This window comes from Schistocerca americana, chromosome 9 (assembly GCF_021461395.2).
Source record: "Schistocerca americana isolate TAMUIC-IGC-003095 chromosome 9, iqSchAmer2.1, whole genome shotgun sequence".
In the NCBI taxonomy this organism is placed as follows: domain Eukaryota; kingdom Metazoa; phylum Arthropoda; class Insecta; order Orthoptera; family Acrididae; genus Schistocerca; species Schistocerca americana.
In genome coordinates, this window is record NC_060127.1 from 20,474,919 (window position 1) to 20,502,876 (window position 27,958).

Consider the following 27,958-nt stretch of genomic DNA (forward strand, 5'->3'; position numbering starts at 1 on the left):
GAAATTTAATTGGGAGAAGGTATTCAGAGATTCCAGGAATTTTAGCAGGTCAGCCTCATCATGAGTCCATATGGTAAAGATGTCATCAATGTATCTAGACCAAACCAGAGGCTGAAAACTTATGGATCCCAGGAAAGCCCCTTCCAAGTGAGCCTTGAAAATGTTGGCATAAGAAGGAGCCATCCTGGTTCCCATGGCCATACCCCTGATCTGTTTGTATGTCTGCCCCTCAAAGGTGAAGTAGCTGTTGGTAAGTATAAAGTTGATTAAGGTGAGTAGGAAGGATATGATAGGTTTGGAATCAGGTGGGTGCTGACTGAGGAAGTGTTCAGCAGCAGACCGACCACGTATGTGTGGATGTTGGTATAGAGGGAGGTGGCATCAGTGGTGACACGTAAGGTGTGTGGTGGCAGTGGGACAGGCAAGGATTTTAGACAATCTAAGGAATGGTTGATATCTTTGATGTCTGTCATTTATCTTGATGACATTTGGGTCGTAGACCCTACTCAGGAGGAGAATTTATAGACCTTAAGTCAGTTTTCCAATGCATCTAGAGATTGGCCTTTGTTGCAAGCTGGAAATGCTCAGTTTTTTCCTTTCAAAAGATGCATTTTTTAGGTCATGTGCTTAGTAAAGATGGTCTCTTCCCTACAGATGAACATATCATCATCAATTTGCCAGCACCCAAGAACATGGAAGAGCTCAAGTCTTCTTAGAGTGAGATTGCAGGTGTTGATCAACTAAGGCAGATATATGTTTGGTGGGTGCTTTGAAGCCAGCAATTATAGGATGGCCAGGATGATTCAGTTTGTGGATCTTAGGAAGAAGGTAAAAAGTGGGGGTGCGTGGTTTGAGTGAGGTGAGAAGTTCTATAGATTGAGGTGTTAGTCCTTGTGAGGGGCCTGAGGTGTTAAGGAGGGGCTGTAGGTCAGTTTGAAACACAGGGATGGGATCTTGATGGCAGACGCTGTGTGCAGAGCTGTCAGACAGCTGGCGTAGACCTTCACTAACATACTCCTTTTGGTCAAGTACTATGGTGGTAGATCCTTTGTCTGCTGGCAGGATAACGATGGAATCATCACCTTTTAGGGAATGTAGATCCTGCAGTTCTGTTGTAGGGACTTGAAGAAAGTTTGTAAGGCAGTGTTGGGTGTGAGGAATTCTTGGAAGGCTTGGAAGGGATGACTTTGAGGTAGTGGTGGTGGATCAAGTTGGGATCATGGTCTGAACTGTTCAAGGGAGGATTCAAATTCAGGTTTGCTTTTGAATTTTCTTGGTCCTCATCACCCCCTTTGGGCTTTACCAGTTTAATCACTTTCCTTTAGGAATCTTGTCTGTGCCTGGAATTTATCAATGGTATTTGTGGCAGTTGATTCAGGATCTCCCCCATTCTGTCATTTATCTTGAAATTTGGCAAATAGACCCTACTCAGGAGGAACATTTACAGAACCTTAATTCAGTTTTACATTGCATCTAGAGATTGGCCTTTGTTGCAAGCTGGAAATTCTCAGTTTTTTCCTTTCCAAAGATTCATTTTTTAGGTCACGTGCTTAGTAAAGATGGTCTCTTCCCTACAGACGAACATATCATCATCAATTTGCCAGCACCCAAGACCCTGAAAGATCTCAATTATTGTTAGAGTGAGAGTTTTTAGCATGCTCAGTTCATTCCCCAGGCCATGCTCTTCTGCAAGTCTCTTAACTGATTTTGCCAAAAAGGCTTTAAGTGTGTCTGCTCTACGGATTGTCAATGAGCTATTCACTCCCTCAGGCAATGTTTTTACTCTGCTCCCTGTCTGGCATCATTTACACTGGGTAAGACTTTAACCCTTGCATGTGATGTGTCCTGTGGCATTGGTGCACTCCCGTCCCATTGGAACCTAGACAACACTGAACAGCCCATCATTTATGCCTCAAAGACATTTTCCACTGTGTAGCATAATTATTCATAGGTGGAAAAGGAGATGCTATTATTTTTGGAGTCAGAAAGTTTCACAGGTTCCTTTATGGAGTGAGGTTGCTTCTCATCACTGACCACAAACTATTGGTTTCCTTATTTCAACCTCATTCCAAGCTGCCAGATACAACTCCTCCACTGGTCAGAGTGATGGATCCTCTTTCCCAGTAACTAGTGTTACCATGTTGGATGATGCTTGAAGCAAGCCCTGTTTGATTTTCCATTGACAGCATGCAGAGTCGTGACCACATTGTCCACTGACCCTCTTTTTGGGAAAAACATTTTGGCTGTCCAATTGGGCTTGCTCGAGCTGGTCTCCTCAGGTGTGGTTCAGGCATATCATATGTTTTTTCTCCAATGTGATTGGCTCACTGTTGTCCTTGAGGTCCTCCTGCTTGCCACAAAGGAACAATGCTGTCAAATGGTTGTCACCCTGGTGTTGCAGCCTCGCATACTGCAGTTGCTACATACGTACTGGGGTACGACTTATATGAAGACGTTGGCATTATGTCACATCTAGTGAATGGTCGTGACTTGTAACATCTGGAGCGGCCTTGCGAGTCCTGTGAACAGAACCAGATTGCACCAGTTGTCTCCTTGACCACTCCCAGAACACCCTTGAGACAGGGTGCATGTCAATTTCAGTGCTCCATTTATGGGCAGCATGCAGTTGTTGGTGTTCGATGCAATGTCCAGTTTTCCTCACCTAGCCAGGCTGTTGTCCAATTTTCTGTACATAATGAAGCTATCCTCCATGTTATAGACTGTCACTGTTCATGCATTGTTGATTATTTTTTCCATAGAGGGATCCCCTCAGACCCCCATGTCTGATAACAGCAGGTAGTTTTTACCATGTGAGTTTGAAGACTTTTGCATCCACAGTGGCATCCAGGATCTGATTACCATCATGTTTCACCGGGGCTATAACTCAGAGGTGGACTTCTTTATGTGTACATTCAGGATTCAGATGAAGAAGTCTTTGTCTGCCTCTTCCCACAATGTGTTGTCGAGTTTTGTGGCTACATACCAGGCAACATCAGTCATCAGGTTCAGCCTTACAGAACATTTACATGGGTGCCGGCCACAGAGTCTCCTGGATATGTTGTAGCGTGACTGCATGCCACGAATGACTATGGGCCACCGCATTTTCCCCAGGGCTGCCATTTTTGCTCAATGTTTTGTGTTTTGACTGGCAGCAGGGGTGGCTGCTAGATGTCATGTGTCATGGTGAGCCACAACGGTTGGCATTTTTTTATGTTTGGTATTGTAGGGGAGCAGTTGACTCTCTATGCCAATCAGATGGGACTACACCTATTGAGGAATTGCTGTTGTGGCTTTCTGTTTAGGTGAACAACAGGATAAAGCATGATGCTGTTCCAGAGGGGGAGTTCCCAATTGCCACAGTGCACCCTGTTGCAATCCATCCATGCCTTCTGCAGCCTCATACTCCAGTGGGGCTCATGCGTCTGCCTGCTGAGGTGGAGCCTTTTCATTTCAACTCATCACCTCCCCTTCTAAATCCTTGCTCCCTTCATTAACGGAGGTGGTCTCCTCCCCACTACCCCCAAAAGGCAGGTCATAGCCACAGCCTCCATGTACTTCCAGCCTTCTGGGGGATCCGGCGGTGTTGACATTGCCTCTGCTGCTGTGTTCTCCGGCACTTTCTCTCTTTTTCTGCCAGAGGCTGTGGCCCAATCCTGGCCATTTTTTGGCCCTGCATGGCCTTTTCAGGGGCAAGGGATTTAGTACCCCACTAGCAGACATCAAGATGGATGCAGATGAACTGGCAAGGGTAGCACAGCAGAGTAGGCCAGAAACCTGCCACAGAGTGTGCATGCATCGAGTAGTATAGGCAGACCCACTGATGTAAGTTTTTACATGTGGGTATACATAAGTAGAGCAGGCCAGCACTCACACTGCATTCATCCACTGTGGGTGTCAGGTTTCACTTTGTGCTTAGTCATTAGCTGCCTGCACTAGATGCATGCTGAGTTATTGCCACACACATCTCTACACGGTTTCGGATGCTCTACTTGCTGTAGCTCGACGTACGTGTGGAGTTCATTTCCTCTCTTGGGGTTCTCTTTTCCGGTTGTTACCTAGCCACTGCTGACCTGTGAAGTATGCCTGTGCAGATACTAAACGCTGGATTGTCAACGAGTAAGGTGGCAACCTGGGAAGAGGTCTCGTTCTTCCAATGTTTTTGTAGGCACTGCAGTATTACTTCTGGCATCATGGTGTGTGGAGCCATGGGTATGAATTTACGACACATCTGGTAGTGATTGAGGGATCTCTGACAGTGCAGCAGTATGTCACAGACATCCTGTGTCAAGTTTTACCTGTTATACGATGGTACTGGAGTGCCATGTTTCAACAGGGCAGTGTTCACCACATATCACATGTGTGTCTATGAACTGTCTGCATGATGCTGCAGTACACACATGGGCAGCAACATCCCCATATATGTTCAACAGAATATGTGTGTGCCTACCTCAGATCCCAATTCTGTCCCATTGTCAGTATCCAGGATATGAGATTACAACAACCTTCCAAACTGAATTAGTGCATGCATCCAGACCAGAGAGGGTACTATGCCATACTGATAAGTGGGCTCAGACAGACAAGTTCTTTGTAAATTGGAATCCTTATCATAACCACTGTAATAACATCACTTACTATCTCAACCTATTAAGTTTCTTTTCCTCCTCCTGTTCTGGGTGCTTCACTATTTTTACCAGACAGTGCAGCTTAATGCTAATGGCAGTGTGGTGCCTTTGAAAAGGGTGCAATCAGTTTCTCTCTTTCCCTGCTGCACGGGATTAGCCGAGCGGTTTAAGGCGCTGCAGACATGGACTGTGCGACTGGTCCCGGCGGAGGTTTGAGTCCTCCCTCGGGCATGGGTGTATGTGTTTGTCCTTAGGATAATTTAGGTTAAGTAGTGTGTAAGTTTAGGGACTGATGACCTTAGCAGTTAAATCCCATAAGATTTCACACACATTTGAACATTTGAAGTTTCTTTCCCCAGCCTGAGCTTGCATTCTATCTCTCATGGCCTTATCATTGACAGGACTTTAAATCTCAGTCTTCATTTCTTTTGTACCACCTCAAAAATAATTTTCTATCATACCACTGTATGAAGTTTGAGGTGTTACATTTTGTTCCTAGCTAAAACTGACTGCGTCTTCTTTCATTAGACATTCACCACAACTACTGTAATTTTGATTAGGTAACACTTGCATAATTTCCAAAAAAAATTTATATTTTGATATAATAAAGTTTAGGCTGTGTTTACTACTCAGTCTGAGGTATTATTTCAACAGTATACATTAGCCCTTTAAATTATATTAATATTTTGTTGTCCAATGCCTCCTCTATATGGTGAGCAACAATGTATCATGACTCATAAATGTATAAATGTTTTGGACATAATGAGACTGTCACAGTAGATCATAATAAATTTAAAACACTTTAAACATTCCGTACAGAAAACCAATCCACTGCTAGAATTGACTACATTAAAATAATATTTCTACTCATCAATTAATCAATTAGAATTTTTTAAGCAAAAACACGCTTGTAAGTAAATTAATTATGGGATACAAAGGATATACATATCAATATTATGAAAAGAAAAGTTGCCACTCACCATATAGTGGAGATGCTGAGTTGCAGATGGGCTAACGAAAAGACTGTCACAAATAAAGCTTTCAGCCAGTAAGGAGTCGTCTATGTGAGTTGCTTTTGCATGAGTGTGTGTGTGTACTTTTAAATGTGCCTGTCTGCTACTCAACACCTCCTTTATGTGCTGACTAGTAGATTATCCTAATTTGTATTGTTATTCCATCCTGGATGTACATTTTTGAACACATTGTTGCTTTCTGAAGATCTGTTCACAATAATCATTCCACAAAATATTTTGGGACCGTACCCTTTTGTTCGTATAATGTCCTGTCTTTATGGACATAAATGGGCCAAACAGCAAACTTGGCATCCAGTAGGTGCAGCCACCACAGCAAACTGTGGTATCACAGTATTATACTCGATTTTATTTTATATGAAACAAACCATTTGAAATACACATGAATACATAGACTCATCTGTTAGCTCCGTTTATTAAATTTTATCAGAATGCAGACCTGAGTTTTGCACTTTTAATCAGTCAGGGGTAAAGAATCACCTTGGTAGCCTTGCTTCACTGTAATTTCTCCACACATGTGATTCCTGAAATATATAGGAATGTAAGTGGCCTAAAATGATGGTAATGCTCCTTTTCTTAATATTAGGCACAGTGAAACATATATAAACTCCAAGATACTTTTTCATAGAAAGCTGGTAACAGGTGTGTGTTAAACATCATTCTCATAACAAATTTTCTTCACATTCAAAAGTCAGGTTTTCTGTCTTCTTAAAAATGTGGCTTTGGTTTGTTTGTTTCAGGTCTTGTCAAGGCTAAAAGAGGAAGGAAACTGGAAATTTAGTTCGCTGGATGTCTGCAATCTTTTAGCTTATATTCTGTGTGAAGATGTCTCTAGTGATATCACTGAAGCATCTGCTGAGATTTTGGTAAGTGTGCGGTGAAACTATACTAGTACTATTCTCCAACTTCACTTTTCTGTACTACAAAAATGGAAATTCCAGAGTTGAAGAAACAAAGAAAAATAGGGAAAACAACAAATTACTTACAGATGAAGGATTGGGGGTGCACATGCGTGCACACACACACACACACACACACACACACACACACACACACACACACACATTTGTGCTTGTTTTTGTGTCTATCAACATGCCAGTGCTTTCGTTTGGTAAGTCACATCATCTTTGTTTTTAGATATATTTTTCCCACGTGGAATGATGTAACTTACCAAACGAAAGCATTGGCATGTTGATAGACACACAAACAAACACAAACACACACACAAAATTCAAGCTTTCACAACCAATGGTTGCTTCGTAAGGAAAGAGGGAAGGAGAGGGAAAGACGAAAGGATGTGGGTTTTAAGGGAGAGGGTAAGGAGTCATTCTAATCCCGGGAGCGGAAAGACTTACCTTAGGGGGAAAAAAGGACAGGTATACACTCACACACATATCCATCCGCACATATACAGACATATATATTGTATATGTGCGGATGGATATGTGCATGTGTGCGAGTGTATACCTGTCCTTTTCTCCCCCTAAGGTAAATCTTTCCGATTCCAGGATTGGAATGGCTCCTTACCCTCTCCCTTAAAACCCACATCCTTTCGTCTTTCCCTCTCCTTCCCTCTTTCCTGATGAAGCAACTGTTGGTTGCGAAAGCTTGAATTTTGTGTGTGTGTTTGTGTTAAATTTGGCCAACACATACATCTATGTTTCATATTTAAAAAATTACAAAAGTTATCAACAGCTGTATGCTAAGTTGCTATCTTTACTGCTTCCATAATTCGTATTCCACTCAGGAGTGTCCAGAATAATACCAAAATTGGTTACTGTGCACAATTAAAAACACACACAGCCCAGTAATTCCTAATGTATAAATTAATTTTTTGAAAATCCTGCACTCAACTTTATCTCACTCTTCAACTCTTCTGTAGTGTCAGTGAATTTTTTGAGATGATTTTTGTAATGTCAATGGTTTTTCTTATATATATGTAATTCAGTTAATTTCATTAGTATGACTAAGACATTGTGAACCTGAGTGGGAGGGGATAGGCGAAAACACACACACACACACACACACACACACACACACACACACACCAGGCAGTCATGCATAGAGCAACATTCTGTACCAACCAACAACCATGTTATCCCCTGTCATGTGGCATCTTTTGGGTTTAGTATGGGGATGAGGTTGGGGGCATGGATTAACCGCATCATCTTTGAGCTGTTTTCAGCTTTCTTGACCTTGGAGCCACTACTTCTCACTCAATAGGTTCTCAGCTGGCATCATAAGTCTGAAAATACCCTGTTCCAGTCCTCGCAACAATGGAAAAAAATCTAGTTATAAAATGTAGCAAAATTCTGTATTTAGGAACAATAGTACTCATTATTTAAACTCAGAACCAGAAGACAATGCCAAAATTGGGAAAAGACATGCAAGAAACGGGAAATCAGGCATGTAACATGTGCTGCAGTAATTCTTTGTAGCACATACTGCATTATAACCTGGCTGACGCAGTTACATTTAACCTTATGTATGACTGGACTTCAAAAAGTAAGTTACACTCGTGGTCCCATACAAAGTTGTTTGCACAACAAGAGTGGTGCATTGCCAGTGTTTGGATAACAGGTACATCACAGTTTTGGTGTGAAATGATGTGGCAACTGGAAATGTACTCCATTGTTGAAGTACATTGGACAGTACAATTCTAAACTGCACACAGATTCACTGTAAAATTCTGGCAGTGTATGGATCAAATACAATGTTACATCTAGTCAACGTGAAATGGTGCCAACAATTCAGCTGAGGCCACACCAACATGATGTTGATTAGGAAGAAAAGCCATCAACATCGAACACAGGTGACAATGTCCAGGCAGTCTAGGAACTGATACACACCAGTCTCAGCTTTTCTGATGACAAGAATGTTTGCACAGCTGATTTCTACTGTCAAGGAACTGAATGATTTGTTGTTTACAGAGACTTGGTGACTATGTTGTACGGTAGTGTCATGTAACTATGTCATCTGGAAGTGTAGTGCGCCATTCGATAAAAACTACTTGCCTCACAATAATAATGTATAACATATATTTTGAGCTCCATGCATATCTCTTCTTGAATTAACTGTATCAGATACACACAAGAGCAATTGAATTTCTTGCTGACAGTATCAAGAGTATTATGAAAAGGTTAGACTGCTACTCACAATGTAGAGGAGCCATTAAGAAGTGGACAGGCACAACAAAAATTGCAGATGACTTCTCCCATGAGGCACACTTGCAGTCTATAGTCCCGGCCACAACTCTGATTGTGTGTGCGTGTGTGTGTGTGTGTGTGTGTGTGTGTGTGTGTGTGGAGGCCTTTCGGCTGAAAGATGTACAGTAGTTTTTTCATAGTGTCCTTCTGCAAATTGACTTTACATTGTTTGTTGACAGTTTCATTGTGTCATAGCATGGCCTTCAGGAGATGTGAAAACATTCTTATCAAGGACCACTCAAACCACCTCCCACAACTCTGTCAAGATTGGTGTAAGCTGGATACAATATACAGATGTCCTCAGTAAAATTGTGGTCAGATAACGTGGGGCCTCCACAATCACTCTTATATTTTAGGAGATACTCAAAGCATTCTGCCATAATTTACTAGCAGTTACATAGAACCTCATTTGCTGAAGATACAGATCACATGTGGTGTGCTGTGGGTGAATAAATGGGTGCAGGTTACTCTCGTCAACAATATTTTTGTTACAAAGACTGAAAGAATGCAAGTGCTGTTTTTTCTATGCTGTGGATGCTGAACTTAGAAATGAAATCAGTTTGTGGTTATTGGCTCAGTTTTCTAATGACACACTACCCTCTGCCTATTGGAAGCTTTGAAAACGTTGCATATTAGTTTTTCTACTGTGGCTTAACTTAAACATTCTGCAGACTTACTGAAATATTTACAGGGAATTACCACACATGACAGTCACTTCATAAATCTACATCCAGGAAATGAAGATGGTTTGACAGCACTGCCAATGAGTGATGCTTAAACACATAAACTCATGTTGTGTTTGTTTCCACTTGCATCTCAGCATCAAGAATTCTGACAATTGTTGGAAGTGACTCCTTATTCCACTAAGTTAATGAAAATTTGTGGTTTGTGTTAATTCAGAAGAGAATAGAAGTGGAAATACTCCATACCTGTGTAAAAAGTGTAGTTTTTTATTGTTATATCTGTAGATAGTTAGCTCTGAAATTGCAAAAACTTAATCCTCTTATGAAGAAGTGCTAAGAATTTTATTTTGGGTGTAAGGTTGAGGACAGGTACAAGAACTGTTCCCCCACCCCCTTCCCCCCTCCCTCCGACACACACACACACACACACACACACACACACAGACAGAAACAAATTTATACTTTATTATGTGACCAGGAGCCAACATGCATCTTGTGTCCATGTGTTTGTAACTCTCACTGTCATCAGAAATCTTTGCTGCAAAATGATCTTTGACCAAAACCAGAAATGCTGCTCAGGCAGTGGCATCAGTGAGATTGTGCAGTTCATGATGACAGTGACATGGAAAATGCATTTGGGAGGGGGAGACAGAATAGAGGCATGGGAGATTATGGATAAGAAAGTGTTGCTGTAGGATGCATGAAGCTGGGTTGTGGGGTAGGGGAGGAGATATGTGTGGGGCAAGGGCTAACAGATGGTGAGACAATAAGGATTACAAGATCAGAGGCCATGTTCTGAGGATAACTCCCATCAGTAGTTCAGGGAAGCTGATGTTGTGCCAGAGGATCCAGATATCATGAGTTGTGAAGTAAATATTGAAACAGAGCATGTTGTTTTCAGCAGTGTATTATGCTGCTGGGTGGCTAACTCTGCTCTTGGCCACTGTTTGGCAGTGTCCATTTGTTTGGCTGGACAACTGGTCAGTGGTTGTCCTAAGAAATTCCAGCAGAGCTGGTATACACTGAGGTGACAAAAGTCATAGGATAGCCATTCGTCCATATAAAGATGGTTGTAATAAAAGGGGAGTGCTCTAGTACTCAGGTGATTCGCGTGAAAAGCTTTCTTATGTGATTTGGCTGCACAATGAGAATTAACAGGCTTGGAATGCTGAATGGTAGTTGGAGCTAGACACATGGGACATTCTATTTTTGAAATTGTTAGGTAATTCAATATTCCAAGATCCACAGCACCAAGAGTCTGCCAAGAATACCAAATTTCAGGTATTATCTCCACAACAGACAGTGAAGTGGTCGACGGCTTTCACTGACCGAGAGCAACAGCATTTGTGTAGAGTTGTCACTGCTAATAGACAAGCAATACTGCATGAAATAACCACAGAAATCAGTATGGGACATACAATGAATGTATCTGTTAGGACAACGTGGTGAAATTTGGTATTAATCTGCTACGGCTGCAGACAAATAACGTGAGTGCCTTTGCTGACACCATGACATCGCTTGCATTGCCTCTCCTGAGCTCGTGAGTACATCTGTTGGACCCTCTGTGACTGGCAAAAATGTGGCCTTGACAGATGAGTCCCAATTTCAGTTGGTAAGGGCTGAGGGTAGGTTTTGAGTGAGGTGCAGACCCCACGAAGCCGTGGACCCGAGCTGTCAACAAGACATTGTGCAAGCTGGCAGTAGTTCCACAGCGATCTGGGCTGTGTTTATGTGGAATGCACTGGAGCCTCTGGTCCATCTGAACCAATCATTGACTCGAAATGGTTATGTTCTGGTACTTGGAGACCATTTGCAGCCATTCATGGCAATGATGAAATTTTTGTGGATGACATTGTGCCATGTTACAAGGCTACAGTTAATCACAACTGGTTTGAAGAACATTCTGAACAGTTCAAGGGAATGATTTCACCACCCAGACTGCCCAACATGAATCCCATTGAACATTTATGGGACATAATGGAGCAGGCAAAAAGGAATACAAACGTCTCAAAAATGAGATCGACAGGAAGTACAAAATGGCTAAGCAGGGACCTTACATCCCGGAAGGTTTACCAGAAGATGTGTCATCCGGTCGTGAAAGCCTTCATACTATAAGCAGGGATGGCTAGAGGACAAATGTAAGGATGTAGAGGCTTATCTCACGAGGGGTAAGATAGATACTGCCTACAGGGAAATTAAAGAGACCTTTGGAGAAAAGAGAACCACTTGCATGAATATCAAGAGCTCAGATGGAAACCCAGTTCTAAGCAAAGAAGGGAAAGCAGAAAGGTGGAAGGAGTATGTAGAGGGTCTATACAGGGGCGATGTTCTTGAGGACAATATTATGGAAATGGAAGAGGATGTAGATGAAGATGAAGTGGGAGATATGATACTGCGTGAAAAATTTGACAGAACACTGAAAGACCTCAGTTGAAACAAGGCCCCGGGAGTAGACTACATTCCATTAGAACTACTGACAGACTTGGGAGAGCCAGTCCTGACAAAACTCTACCATCTGGTGAGCAAGATGTATGAGACAGGCGAAATTCCCTCAGACTTCAAGAAGAATATAATAATTCCAATCCCAAAGAAAGCGGGTGTTGACAGATGTGAAAATTACCGAACTATCAGTTTAATAAGTCACAGCTGCAAAATACTGACGCGAATTCTGTACAGACGAATGGAAAAACTGGTAGAAGCTGACCTCGAGGAAGATCAGTTTGGATTCCGTAGAAATGTTGGAACATGTGAGGCAATACTGACCATACGACTTATCTTAGAAGAAAGATTAAGGAAAGACAAACCTAAGTTTCTAGCATTTGTAGACTTAGAGAAAGCTTTTGACAATGTTGACTGGAATACTCTTGTTCAAATTCTGAAGGTGGCAGTGGTAAAATACAGGGAGCAAAAGGCTATTTACAATTTGTACAAAAAGCAGATGGCAGTTGTAAGAGTCAAGGGGCATGAAAGGGAAGCAGTGGTTGGGAAGGGAGTGAGACAGGGTTGTAGCCTCTCCACGATGCTATTCAATATGTATATTGAGCAAGCAGTAAAGGAAGCAAAAGAAAAGTTCGGAGTAGGTATTAAAATCCATGGAGAAGAAATAAAAACTTTGAGGTTCGCCGATGACATTGTGATTCTGTCAGAGACAGCAAAGGTCTTGGAAGAGCAGTTGAACGGAATGGACAGTGTCTTGAAAGGAGGTTATAAGATGAACATCAACAAAAGCAAAATGAAGATAATGGAATGTAGTCAAATTAAGTTGGGTGATGCTGAGGGAATTAGATTAGGAAATGAGGCACTTAAAGTAGTAAAGGAGTTTTGCTATTTGGGGAGCAAAATAACTGATGATGGTCGAAGTAGAGAGGATGTAAAATGAAGACTGGCAATGGCAAGGAAAGCATTTCTGAAGAAGAGAAATTTGTTAACATCGAGTATAGATTTAAGTGTCAGGAAGTCGTTTCTGAAAGTATTTGTATGGAGTGTAGCCATGTACGGAAGTGAAACATGGACGATAAATAGTTTAGACAAGAAGAGAATAGAAGCTTTCGAAATGTGGTGCTACAGAAGAATGCTGAAGATTAGATGGGTAGATCACATAACTAATGAGGAGGTACTGAATAGAATTGGGGAGAAGAGGAGTTTGTGGCACAACTTGACTAGAAGAAGGGATCGGTTGGTAGGACATGTTCTGAGGCATAAAGGGATCACCAATTTAGTATTGGAGGGCAGCATGGAGGGTAAAAATCGTAGAGGGGGACCAAGAGATGACTACACTAAGCAAATTCAGAAGGATGTAGGCTGCAGTAGGTACTGGGAGATGAAGTAGCTTGCACAGGATGGAGTAGCATGGAGAGCTGCATCAAACCAGTCTCAGGACTGAAGACCACGACAACAATGGAGAGGTCAGTTCATACACAAAATCCTGCATTGGCAATACTTTTGTAATTATGGCTGTATGGTTCAGTATTTCTGTAGGGAACTTCCAGCAACTTGTTTACTCCATGCCATGTCAAGTTGCTGTACAATGCCAGGCAAAAGGAGGTCTGTCATCATATAAGAAGGTATCGTGTGGCTATTGTTAACTGACTGTATGATGTGGCTGGTCTCATAAGTCAAGTCTATTACAAGACTGCTGCCTCTCCCTCTGAGCTATCAGCCACTCTCCCACACCCTTACTCCCTCTCTCCAATTACTTTCTCCCTTGTCCACTCCACCTGCCACAAAGCCTCACTGCAGTTGAACTGTAGAGCTGCAGTACCGGCATGCAGCTGTGTATCTGCATCTACTCCATAGCTCAAAAAAGGATTTCTCCAAAAAAATACAAAGGTCTCAGTTTTATTTATATGCCTTGTGATTACTCAGGACCTCCACTATTTGGTGAGTTGTTGCCTTCACTCCTCAAATTATTTACATTCTCACAGTTTCCGTTACTCGATCAATTACTCATGAGTGCATTCTGAATTTCTCTTTGATGAACCATTCATACATATTGCTGTATTTTTCATTTTGGGTGATTATAGCCATGTTTTCATTTGAAAGAGTGTGTGTGAAAATATAGCACAAATATTCCACTAAATTTTGTAAAAATAAAAAATGCATTTTCATTTGCAGAAATCCCAGTTTCGCCCTGGTACAGTGAACTCACAACACCGCCCCTGCCACCTGACCTGTGCCGCCCTGAGCTGTACGAGGAGTGTACTTTTCCACCGCACACAGAATGCACCTGTGGCCTTCTCTGTGGTTGCTTCCTGGCTTGGAGTAACTGGTACAATCTGCAAGAATTGCCTTTGTTCAGAATATGGCAACAAACATCTAACAGGTATGAGACAGCCCAGTGTCTGTTAGATTCAGTTAGACTAGAGACTTGCAGGCAGTTCCATCCGAAAGGAGTGAGATTCCTAGGTGTGTGTTTGTTGTCTGAAGACTTGAGATCAAATACGAATGTGTCTGATCTGACACACAAATCGTGTCTGGATAAGCAAAGCACTAAAATTGTATGGAATTGAATTAAATAAGTGCACAAAAACTTCTGTATATGAGCCACCTTTAATCACTTTTGCAAGAGGACGTTTGAATGAACAAGGCATGTATACTTAATTATTTGTATCAAAGGAAAATTCAGCAAAGAAAATTAATCAATTATGACACAGAATTGATGGTCAGTGTTGCCTTCATGAGGCAATCCCAGGTTTTTGAAGTAATAGTTCCTTCTTCAGGGAGGAGAGAAAGAGAGAGAGAGACAAGTAGGGGAAAATTAAAAAGGAATGTTAGTTCACTCAGACTCACCTGTAGTGAGAACGAGGGTAGCTGATAATGAATGGTGAGCTGTCAGAGAGGGTAAGTCAGAGACGGTACATTGCTAAATGCTGTGAGCTTTATTCCTGATTTTCTTTTGTTGGGCTGAATTCCATATAGAATCTTGTGCTTCTCTCAACAGTAAATGCTTCAGTGTATATTGTCTTTCTGAACATTTGAATGTAGCACCATTGAATCAAAGTCTGCATAGATCGGGGGTACGGACCCATATAACATGGTTCATTTAATTTATGCTGTTCGTAAAATATTTAGTGTCATAGAATTATTAATTTCTAAATATTTTTTATGTCTGTGATAGTTTTTGTTAATGAAAAAATGAATGGCAATGTATTACCTCAAGGAAAATTCATAAAATGCAGCAGAACTCATGTAAAATTACTGGTCTGTATCCAAAAATTTGCATAGGTTCATTTGGAAAAATGAGTTTGATACCTGTATCTCAGTACTCAATAATGTTATAATAATGGCTTCTTTTATGATTCCATTGAGACTGTTCATCAAAGTGAAAATTAATCGTTATATGTGACATATACATTGCTGGGTTTCATCTCAGGATCTCTGGCCAATGTTTGTTTAATAATTTTTGTGGTGTTTCGTTGTCAAGAGTGGCTGGCATTGTCAAATATTCAGCCTCCATTGCTTTGAGCTCAAACTGCCAACAGCAGTATTGTGTGAATCTTTGACAATGCCAGTGACATGTTTTTGCAAAATGTCAGAAAAGTCATTAAACTAATGTTGGCTGAAGATCAAGAAGCAAAATCCAGTATGTCAACAAATAGCCATGCACACTTCAATGATTCTGTAGATCATACATACGTGTATCATATCAAAAAGTATCTAAAGTGAAGTAGATGCCTCACCCTAAATGTGGGGTTTGAGGAAGCCATGCTACCCCAAGAACACAGTGGCCAGATGTCTGAAATTCCCTTGCTCTCTATTCAATTGGAGGACCTTGTTGGCTCAAATTGAAACTGAGTGTAAGCTCTCCCTCCAAAAAACCCATCTGTTACTAGTGCTATCCTTAACACAATGATTTTTGTTTACTTCTGTTAAACATCTTGTAATAGTAATGGCATTGGCATATGTTTTTGAGATTGATCTTCCTGATTTCATTGTGTGGCTGCCTGAAAGTTAGAGAATATATTTGCTCCTCAATGATGGAAGACTTTATGGGCCAAAATAAGTTTCTTTAAAGCTTTCTGAAGATTGTTCTTATTTCTAGTATTGATTCCATGAAATGAGCTGCTGGGTTGGAAAAATAATATTTTTAGTGACAAATTTCATTAAGGAATAAATGTATTGGGAAAAAGTAACTAGTATCCCCAGGTCCCTAAACAGGCCTCCACAGGATGTTCTTGATTTCACTGGACTTGCATTCAGGAGGATGATGTTTCAAACTTGTGCCTGGCCATCCTGATTTAGGATTTCCCTAAATCACTTCAGGCAAATGCTGGGATGGTTCCTTTGAAAGTGGATGGCTGATTTCCTTTCCCATCCTTCCCTAATCCAAAACTGTGCTCTGTCTCTAATGACCTCGTTATTGACAGCACATTAAACACTGATCTCCTCATCCTGCTTGAGTTCACACTATAAATAATTCTTATTACATGTTTTTGAACTCAGAAAACTATAGCTTGTTTGCTGTCATTAATTTTCATTTCTCCCAATTTCATTCAATATCTCCTCATTAGTTATTTGATCTACCCATATACTTTTCAACGTTCTCCAGTAGCAAACTGAAAAGAGGGGGTGATTTATGAGACTTATCTATAAGTTCACTACCCAAAAAAACATTTTCAGAATTAATAATTTTAGAAATAATTAACTCAACAAGGTGTGTCTTGGAGCAGAAAAGCTATACCATGTCACCACATGCCAGGGATAGAAGTAGCAATGTTAGTGATTAAACTGTAATATGTAGCTTTCATAGCAAATAGTGATGTTCTAGGATTTTTTGTAAGACAAAATTACATCAGATGGTTTCAGTTTGAGATTGTTATACCAGAGAAAAAAAATACAGCCATCCATCACCATTTCAGTCTGAAACCACAAGAAAGCCCACATGACTTCCATAGCATTCCAGTTTATACAAGTTGTCTAGTTCATTTACAATCTGTTCTTACTGCAAAAATTTTACATTTATTTGACATAGAATATTTCTTGGGTTCCCCTTTTTAACTTCAACATTATATTTTCTGATACATAATTACAGTAACACTACTTGAAATTCAAACTGAGTACACTGGTTTTCTTTTTCTGAAATGTCATTAATTAGTCTGCTAATATGAAGTTTCAACACTCACCCACATAAATTTGGGAGTTTAACGTGGAGATAAATTCATAATCAATTTTAGTTTTGTGTAGAAATCACAGTTCATGTAAAATTTTAGAATTTTTCAGTCTGGAAACAATGAGCTTCTCCATACTTCCGTATTTTTATTAGACACTGTTAATATTGCCTATTACAAAATTAAATAAAAATCCTTTAATATCAATACAGTGATGTCGTGATATTTGTGTCAAATTTTATGCTTGTTTCATTGATTATGAAAAAGCTTTTGAGACTGTTCAGCATGACAACTTATCCACATCTTAGGTGACAGGCTGGATGTTTGTGACATCTGATTTCCTGGAAATCTGTACTGGTAGCAAACTGCTAGTGTGTGTGTTGATGGTTAGCTGTCAGAAACAATATTGATTATGGTAGAAGATCACCATGGCAGCATTCTCTTCTCATTTCTTTTCAACATCTGTTCTGAAAATATTTTCCAAGATGCTCTTTGTGGAAAGAGTCGAGGAATGGTGGTTAATGAAGTTATCATCAATAACATTAGATATGCTGATGACACTATCTTACTTGCAGCCAGGATGGATGATCTGCAAGAACTACTAAATGCTGGGACAGAAGAGAACTATGACCTGAGGTTTCGTTTAAATGTCAGTAAGACATAGTGGATGGTTGTCAGCAGAATCCGAAGTGGAAGTCAGAGTCCTCTCGTATTTGGTAATGGTAAGATTGAAAGGGTTTCATCATGTAAATATTTGAGGTGTCAAATGAATGGTATCAGACTCCTCTCTCAAGAAATTCACTGCAGAATTGAACAGTCTAGAAGCTCTTTCAGGTAATGAAGAAAGTTCTGACTAGCCATGACATAAGTATTAAATTTTACACATGACTGCTTTGAAGCTACGTGTTAAGTATGCTACTCTATGGAGTTGAGTCATAGACACTTACTGTAATATTAGGTAAGAAATTGGTGACATTTGAAATGTTGGCATCTCAAAAGATATTAAGAATACCATGGACAGATAAATCCACAAATGTGGCAGTACTGTGGCATATGAATGAAGATTTATAAATCCTCAATACCAAGTCAAGAGAAGAAAATACAAATATGTTGTCCATATAATTCACAATAACACATACAAGTTGTTTCAACAAATACTTCAAGGAAATATTGATAACAGACATAGTCTGCGACATAGAAGATTATCCTGGTTAAAGAACTTAAGCCACTGGCTCAGACTGAACACAGAAAACAGGTCATAAAAGTCATGGGCTAACAACATACCATGTTACTGATTGTCATTGTTCTTGGAGGACAGCATTTATAGCAGAAGAGGAAGAAAGAGAAGAAGAAGAACAATGACAAGTATCCATTATCGAGTCAAAACCATATGCCAATGTTAAAAACCTGAAAATACAAGCAATAAATCAAAAAATAAACATGTATGAAGCCTTAAACTAATTTCATATATCTCATACTACATTATAACCTAGCCAAGGCAGATACACTACAGATGCCTCGGTTATTTTTATTGACATTTTAGAGTTTAAATCTCATAATCTATAGTGTATATTTCATTGTTTTAGTTGTTACTGTAAGTGATTTGAAAAATAACTATGTATTAATACCAGCAATTATGGAAATTATCTGTTTAATTCTTTGCAGGAGAGGACACCTGGCAGTTGATATCACTGCTGAAACAAGAAGCAATTTTCCAGTGGAAAAATTTACTTACAGATTTGATTACAGGAGCAAAAAGTGGGCACCTTGTACACAGTGTGCTTACTTCAGTGGCGACAGTTTCACACCTCCTCGGTCCTGAAGATGCACTAGAAATGCTCTTATTCATAGAAACGGCAAAAGGCCACATGCTCCACGTTCTGGAATCAGAATCTCTAGGTCAGTTCCCTAGAATGTTATTTTCCTCTACTCTAAGCATCCAATACATAATTTCAGATTTGTCTTGTGCAAACATATTGCTCTTAAACAGTCTGACAACTTAAGTCACAATACGCTATGTAATGCACCTCTTTCACCAGGGAACAAATATTAATTATTATCAGTAGTAGTATATTAAGCTACAAATTATCATTTTAAACCTGCTGTGGTCTCCCTGTGTGCCTAGTCGACCACACGTCCCCGTCATGCTGTTCGCTCTAACAACAGAGTACATACAGGGTTGAAGACATGGAGAAAGATATGTATCATCACAATTTGAATTTAGAGTAATATAACTTTCTTACCTTTATTGGTCATTGTTGCACGCTCGTCGTCCAGTGATGAATCTCGCCATCCGCTGTTTGTTAAATCAATTTGAGGTCTAGGGTGTATATTTTGCTGCATAAAAACTGACACATAGTTAAACTTCCAACTTTTATTTTATAAATGCTGATCATGACAATATTCAATAATTTTCAATGTAACAGCTTTTCCAATACATCATTTCGTTCCCTCTATCCTTGACCTTCTCATAGCATGCGTATTGCAAGATGTCTCAACACCAACTGCCCATTGTCTCTACACCCGCCAACAACCAGCTCCTGTTCACAGAGCTTACAAACTGTGCAGTACTGCCAGCCTTGGTTGTATATTGATATTTTACACATCACACGTATATGAAAAACATAGTATGAAAAATGAAAAGTGTTTATAATATAGTTCTGTGGCAATATACCTCATTATTGTCATCATATTAACAGTTTTGTAACAAAATAATAATATTTCACTTTATGTTTACGTAGTTAAAGTTCACTTGCTCCTTCAAGTTGATTGACGGCACCGCACACCTCGCCAGCCAGTGGTATCGGTAGTTTTAGTAGTCCGTTAAATTACAACTAGGAACACAGTGTTAAACAGGTTAGCACTAAAATCATCACACACTGAAGTAGTAGAATGTAGTTGTTTATTTTTGTATTGAGAGTATCTACTGGGTGAACTTGAACAAGAAAATCTTGTAAAATGGATGCATTATTTCCCACTTAAGCTGTATCTATTTAGATTCCTTCTTCATTCCACAGCTAGCTTTGCACATACTGTACTGTATGTGCACCAACTATATGTCAAACCATTAAAAATGAACATAAGCACATCGCATGAACACACAGCCTTTTATATGCGTATGGCACCTTATCCTGTCAAAAAGCTTGATAATGGTTTGTTGCTGCCACTGTTGTTGTTGTTTTCAGTCCAAAGACTGATTTGACACAGTTCTCCATCTACTCTATCCTGTGCGAGCCTCTTCATCACTGAATAACTACTGCACTCTACATCCTCGTGAATCTGCTTACTGTATTCACGTCTTGATCACAATTTTTATCCCTCCTACTTCCTTCTGGTACTAAATTGGTGATCCCATGATGTCTCAGATATCAACCAATCCTGTCTTCTAGTCTGGTTGTGCCACAAATTTCTTTTCTCCCCAATTCTGTTCAGTACACCACCTCTTTAGTTAGGTGATCTATGTACTTAATCTTCAGCATTCATCTGTAGCACCACAGTTAAGAAGCTTCTATTATCTTCTTGTTTATTGTCCAACATTTCACTGACATATATGACTGCATTCTATACAGAAAAGAATTCCTAACACTTTAGTCTATATTTGATGTTAACAAATTTCTCTTTTTGAGAAATGCTGTTCTTGCCATTGCCAGCCTACACTTGATATCCTCTCTACTTTGGCCATCATCAGTTACTTTGCTCCCCAAATAGTAAAACTCATCCACTACTTTAAGTGTCTCACTCCCTAATGTAGTTTCCATATCATCAACTGATTTAATTCGACTACATTCCATTATCCCCATTTTGCTTTTGTTGATGTTCTTCTTTTATCCTCCTTTCAAGACACTCTGCATTCCATTCAGTCACTCATCCATGTCTTTTGCTGTCTCTGACAAAATTACCTTTTCCTTAGCAAACCTCAAGGATTTTATTTCTTCTCACTGGACTTTCAATTCCTACTCAAAATTTTTCTTTGGTTTTCTTTATTGCTTGCTCAGTGTACAGATTGAATAGCATCAGGCAGAGGCTATAACCCAATCCCACTCCCTTCTCACCCACTGCTTCCCTGTCATGCCACCTGACTCGTAAAAATGCCATCTGATTTCTATACAACTTGTAAATAGCCTTTTGCTCTAGTTAACATTGTCAAAAGCTTTCTCTTCATCTATAGATGCTATAAACTAGGTCTGCCTTTTCTCAATCTATCTTCTTAGATAAGTCATAGGGTCAGTACTGCCTCATGCTTTCCAACATTTCTATGGAAGTAGTAGTAGTAGTAGTAGTTTATTCATCCAGAGACAATTTACATTGCATGGATTTCGTCAAAAAATACATAGTATATATATACACACATATAGGGTGAACAATACTATACAAAATACAGATGTGCATAGTGGACTACATAACATCAGACCACATTGAAATAGCATGTACAACTTTGATTATTTACATTGATGTATGAGAAAGACTTTTTACATGGAATACACAGTTGACATTTAGATATAACACATACAATTCTAGCACTTTTGTACATATTATTTATTTAGATCATAGCAACAGTCAGATAAAAATTACTATTGGCACAGAGTACATCACTATAATTGTTTAGTATGAAGCTATTCCAGGTATTCTTTTACACTATAATAGCAGTTGGTCATTAAAAATATGAATACTGCTTCTTTAAATGAAGACAATTTTTTTATTTCTTTTATCTTTACCGGTAGTTTGTTATACAATCTGCTTCCTTGTATGTTTGTTTGTTTCTGCGCCAAAGCCTTGTTAACTCTTTTTATATGAATGTCATTGCACTTTCTTGTGTTGTAAGTATGTAGATCCGAGTTGGATTGGAAATTGTTAATATTTCGTTTTACATTAATTACGCTTTTCTGTATATAGAGGCATGGTAGGGGTAGAATATTCAGCTGTTTAAATAATTGCTTTGAAGGAGTTAGCCTTGAACTGTTGGTAATTATTCTAACAGCTCGTTTTTGTAGAGTGAAGATGGTTTTGAGATTTTTCTTACTATGACCCCAGAAGATGAGGCCATAGGTAATAGCAGAATGTATATAAGCAAAGTAAACAGCCCTGCTACATTCCCTACTACATACAAAGCTAATAACGCGTAAAGCAAAGCAAGCAGAGCTTAACTTATGCGAGAGATACAGGATATGGGATTTCCAGTCTAAATTTTCATCTATATGTACACCTAAGAATTTTGTGGTAGCAACTCTCACAATTTCCTTATTTTGTATTCTAAGATCTAGATCAGAGTGTGACTTTGCTTTCCTGTAATGGATATAATTAGTTTTAGAGATATTTATGGTTAATTTGTTCACTTCAAACCAATTTTGCAAATATTCTATAACTCTGGTTGCAGATGTTGGCAATACCCGGTTTATGTCAGTTACTACAATGTTTGTGTCATCCGCAAACAGGGTTATATGAGTACCATTTACTGGAATCTTGATATCATTTATGTAAAGAAGAAATAGGAGAGGCCCTAGAACACTCCCCTGTGGTACCCCTATTGGCACAGTCTGAATATCCGATCTGTAAACAATACTTTGGTTTTTACTGTTTGTTGCTGCAATTTCTACTACCTGTTTCCTATTATGGAGATATGACTGAAACCACTTTTTAGCTACTCCTCGTATACCGACATATTCTAATTTGTCTAGCAGGATATGTTGTTGGACAGTATCGAATGCCTTTGAGAGGTCCAAATTTATTCCTATTGTACTGTTGTTCTTATCTACCCCCGTTACAATATTTTCAATGAATTGGGTGATGGCTGACTCTGTACTCATTCCTCTGCGAAAGCCGTGTTGGTTTACAGACAATAGATTGAATTTCTCGAGGTAATTTGTAATTCTGTTTTTCATGACTGTCTCTATTACTTTTGAAAATACCGATAATAAAGCTATTGGTCTATAGTTTCCCACTTCATGTATATTGCCCTTTTTATACAATGGTTTTACTTTTGCAATTTTTAATCGTTGTGGAAAGACACCTTCTGAAAATGATATGTTTATGATGTGTGAGAGTGGGTCTGATATGACACTAGCACATCTCATCATGACTGAGCAAGGTATCTCGTCAATCCCTGAGGACATTTTATTCTTCATTGTTTTTATTATTCGATTAACTTCCAATTTGTTTGTGGGAGGTAACAATAATGAATTAACACTTTGTTCTTCTGGGATTGATGTTCTACTAATCTTAGAACAATTTTTATGCAGATTGATGGGACTATTTATGAAGTAGTCATTAATGTAATTTGCTAAAGTACGATTTCTGACTAGCACACCTTGATCATCTTTTAAAACAAAGTCCTCTGGATTTCTAATATTTTTGCTTGTGCCTATTTCTTTTTTTACTACATTCCATATAGCTTTTGATTTGTTTGCTGACCCAGCAATTACACTGTCATTGTGCATTGTCTTGGCTTTTTTGATCACCTTCCTGTAAATTTTCTTGTATGTCTTTACATAATCTGTGAAGTGTTCATCTTTGTTATCTTTTTTGAGTTGACTGATATGTTTTAGTGTTTGACTAGATACTCTAATAGCAGGTGTTATCCACTGGCTTGTGTTCCTAGGCATGACATTGATCTTTGTGAGCTTTTTTGGGAAACACATCTCAAATAGGGACATGAATGTACTAGAAAAAGCATTGAAAGATTCCTCGGTTGTTGTTTGTGCAAAGACATCTTCCCAGGTTTCATTAGCTAACAACTGGATGAAACTATTTACTTTTTCTGTATAGAAGTGCCTTTTGTATCCCCACTTATAATTTACTGCCTTGGGGATGGAGTAATTTATGTATGTTAATAGTGTATTGTGATCCGAAAGACCTAAGTTTACGTTTAGTGGCTCAGTGATACCATTCTCCATATTTGAGAAAATATTGTCTATAAGAGAAGATGACAGTACTGTTATTCTGGTGGCATCTGTAAAGAGTGGTTTCATGTGGAAGCTGCTGAGTATACTCAAAAGCTGTCTTTTTTCATCACTTTCAATTAACAGGTTAATATTAAAATCTCCACATAAAAATAATTTCACTTCATTACTATAAAAGGTGTTTAATGCTGCTTGTATTTTTTTGAAGAATATGTTTTTGTCACCCAGTGGAGATCTATATACTGTAATGACAACTAGTTTTTCACTCTTCTCCTCAGTTTTTAACTCTATGGCACATGATTCAAAATGTTTTTCTATATTTAGATGGTCCAATTCTGTTTTCACTTTGAACTGCAGTCCTACTCTAGAGTAAATGCATACCCCACCATTTTTAAAAACACTTCGGCAATAATGTGTTGCTAAATTAAACTTGCTTATATTTATGAGACTTAATTCACTAGCCTTGCACCAGTGTTCAGATAAACAAATACAAGAGACATCGGCAAGATTATTTAAAGCTACTTCTAGATCTAGTACTTTGTTTCTGAGGCATTGGATATTCTGACTCATTATTCTGACTGTTTTGGAAGTATTTTTTCTTTTGTCATTACCTGGTAATGTGCTGCTTTTTCCATAGTATTTGTGACTTATCTGCAAATTTTCTTGCTGATTTGTCACAATCTTTTCCATTTCTTTGTCTGAAGCCATAAAAAATCCAAACTGATCTTCCCCCCAGGTTGGTTCTACCAGTTCTACCATTTGTCTGTAAAGAATACAGGTTAGTATATTCCAACCATGCCTTATTAAATGATGGTTCAGTAATTTTCACATCTGCCAGCAATTGCTTTCTTTGGAATTGCAATTACTACAATCTTCTTGAAGTCTGAGGGTATTTTTCCTGTCTCATATATCATGTGCACCAGGTGGAAGAGTTTTGTCATGGCTGGCCCTCCCAAGGCTATCACTAGTTATGATGGAATGTCATCTACTTGTTTCAATTTAGCTCCTTCAGAGCTCTGTCAAATTCTTGTCACAGTATCATATCTCCCATCCAATTTTCATCTACACCCTCTTCCATTTCTGTAATATTGCCTTCAAGTTCAACTCCCTTGTATAGATTCTCCTTCCACCTTTCAGTGTAAAAGTGAAAACTGGTTGTGGAATGAAGATGAAGTGTAAATAAGTACAGCTTAGTTGGGAAAATGTTGTGTACATTTTTTAAAAAATTACAGCTGTAAAGCCTGTAAAGTGCAACCAACAAAATGTACAACATAGAAGACACCAGTTTCTCATTAGAGCCTATATACAGATACAAATATATTTGGATGTGGTTGCCGTCACTACTGAAACTGCTCTGCATAGCATTGTGGTGCTGCTCTTCTATTGCATTCAGTGAACCTGTACATGAGGTGCATGTCTGCCAACTTTTCACCAGTAACCCTATCTGTATGCTGTGTTCACATGAGACTAACTGTGCCAGAAAAACAAACACAAGATAGAACTGAGCAGTGCTGAGTGCAAGTTTGATGGCAAAGAGTAAAGTGGGAACAACAAAGGAGGTACAGTACCTGTATGTACACAGAGGAAAAAATATTTTATAACATAAGAACATAAAAAAAGGTCACAAGATTTATATTTTCTGATTTTCCAAGTACAGTAAAACCACAAAAAGGCAAATGCAGGCCAAAAGAGGCAGAACACCACACACATAGACTTTACATAAATACCAATGTAAATGTTTGCACATGCTAATGGGAACAAATTCTCAAAACATGCATTAAAAATGTAACAAGTGCAGAGTCTTATTATTTAAATCACAAAATGGGCTTTGCTGTTGTCAATGGTAAGTACCGTGAGTGAATGGAATAAGTTTGTTTCCAAGCAAGGCATACAGCCCGTACCACCAATGTTTTTAGTGATGTGCAGATATCTTGAGCACAATACAGATACAGAGATAAATGGTGATAAGAAATCAAATCAAATGCAATTACTCTGTAATCAGCCACTAGATACCATAGGTTCCTTGCACCAGTGTACTCGGAAAATATCCCTCTACAATCTACAAAATTCTGTTTGTGGAGTTCAGTTCATCCTACATATATGTAGACTAAAAAAGAAAAATTGTTATAAAAACAAATCTACAATTGAAGACAGGCATAAACTTTTCTACTCACCATACAGCATCAGTGACAAGAATGCACAATCAATCATGTAAAACTCTGAGTTTTTGGAATCAGAAATTTTTTCATCTGGCAAAATAGAAGAAAGAGTTAAAGGAGACAAGATTAATTACAAACTAATTAGAAAAGTCACACTCTTTCTTACTGAAACATTACTCCTACTAGGTATGTAGAAGGGTGTCAGCAAATTAAGAAAATTCTGTTGGGAGACTTTGAAATGTTCTGGGCTGATTCTACAGCTACATCGACATACATGTCCGCAAACTGCTATGTGATGTATAATTATGGGTGCCATATACTACTACTAATTATTTCCTTACCTATTCCACTCATAAATGGAGTCAGGGAAAAATCATTATCTATATGCCTCCATACAAGCCCTAATTTCCCTTATTGTGCCTTTGTGACCCTTATGCAAAATGTACATCGACTGTATTAGAATCATTCTGCAGTCAGCTCCAGATGCCTGTTCTGTAATTTTTTCTCAATAGTGTTGCATGAAAAGAACATCTTCCCTCCTTGGATTCTCATTTGAGTTGACAAAGCACTTGCATGAGACTTGTGTGTTGATGAAACCTACTGGTAACAAGTCTAACAGCAGCCTTCTGAATTGTTTTGATGACCTTGTGGGGTTCATAACACTTGAGCAGTACTCAAGAATGGGTCACAATAGCATTCTGTAATCGAATGCCTTTGCAGATGAGCTACACTTTCCTGAAACACTCCCAGTCCACTGAAGTAGACCAGCTGCCTTCCCTACCACCATTCTTATGTGCTATCTCCATTTCATGTTGCTTTGCAGTGCTACAACTAAATATTTAATCAATGTGACTGTGTAAAGCAGAACACCACTAGTACTATATTCAAACATTATGGGATTGGTTTTCATAATCTTCTGCATTAACTTACATTTTTCTACACATAAAGCAAGCTGCCATTCATTACACTGAACAGAAATTCTGCATAAGTTGTCCTGTGTTCATTTACAGTTACTCAATGATGATACTTTGCTGTATACTACAGTGTCATCAGCAAACTGTCACACATTGTTGCCTACCCTGTCCCTCAGATCATTCAATTACATAGAGAATAAGAACACTCTTATCACATTTGCCTGAGCATTCCTGATGATACCCTAGTCCCTCATGCACACTCACCATAAAGTTCTATTACTTCAGAAGCCTTCAAGCCACTCACATATTTGTTAACAGTTTGCAGCAGTGCACCATGTCAAACACTTTCTGGAAATGTAGGAATATGGAAGCTGCCTTTTGCCCTTCATTCATAATTTGCAAGATATTGTGTGAGAAAAGGGCAAGCTGAGTTTTGCAAGAGTGATGCATTCTAAACATGTGCTGATTTGTGGACAAAAAGTTTTCTATCTCAACGAAATTTATTGCATTAAAACTTATAAATAATATGTTCAAGAATTAGCATACTGATGTTAAGGATATGGGTCTGTCCATTCTTTTGCCCTTCTTATTTACAGGAATGTTCGGAAATGTGAAACTGTGCCCTTCACAAAATGCAGAAAGTAGTATCCCATGATTATAATATCAATGTGTCACATTCGGAGTCTGCCAGCTCTTTCCAATAGCGGCGTGTAACTGTTTATAGGGATATGAAATAGATTGCTCAGTTAAGCTCAGTCATAGGTAAAACAGGTGGCAGACTTCAGGTCATTGGCAGGATGCTGCAGAAGTAGAGTCAGCACACAAAACGAGAGTGCTTAC

General features: G+C 39.0%; 1 protein-coding gene across 1 annotated transcript in view; it reads left to right on the plus strand.

Annotated features, from left to right (window-relative positions):
* The window catches only part of LOC124550841, a 382,565-nt gene that overhangs the window by 211,087 nt on the left and 143,520 nt on the right, over positions 1 to 27,958 (plus strand). Inside the window, exons 15-17 of the mRNA XM_047125569.1 lie at positions 6,394 to 6,519; positions 14,157 to 14,364; positions 18,815 to 19,048. Coding sequence (XP_046981525.1) covers positions 6,394 to 6,519; positions 14,157 to 14,364; positions 18,815 to 19,048 — 568 coding nt within the window. The remainder of the gene's footprint in view (positions 1 to 6,393; positions 6,520 to 14,156; positions 14,365 to 18,814; positions 19,049 to 27,958) is intronic.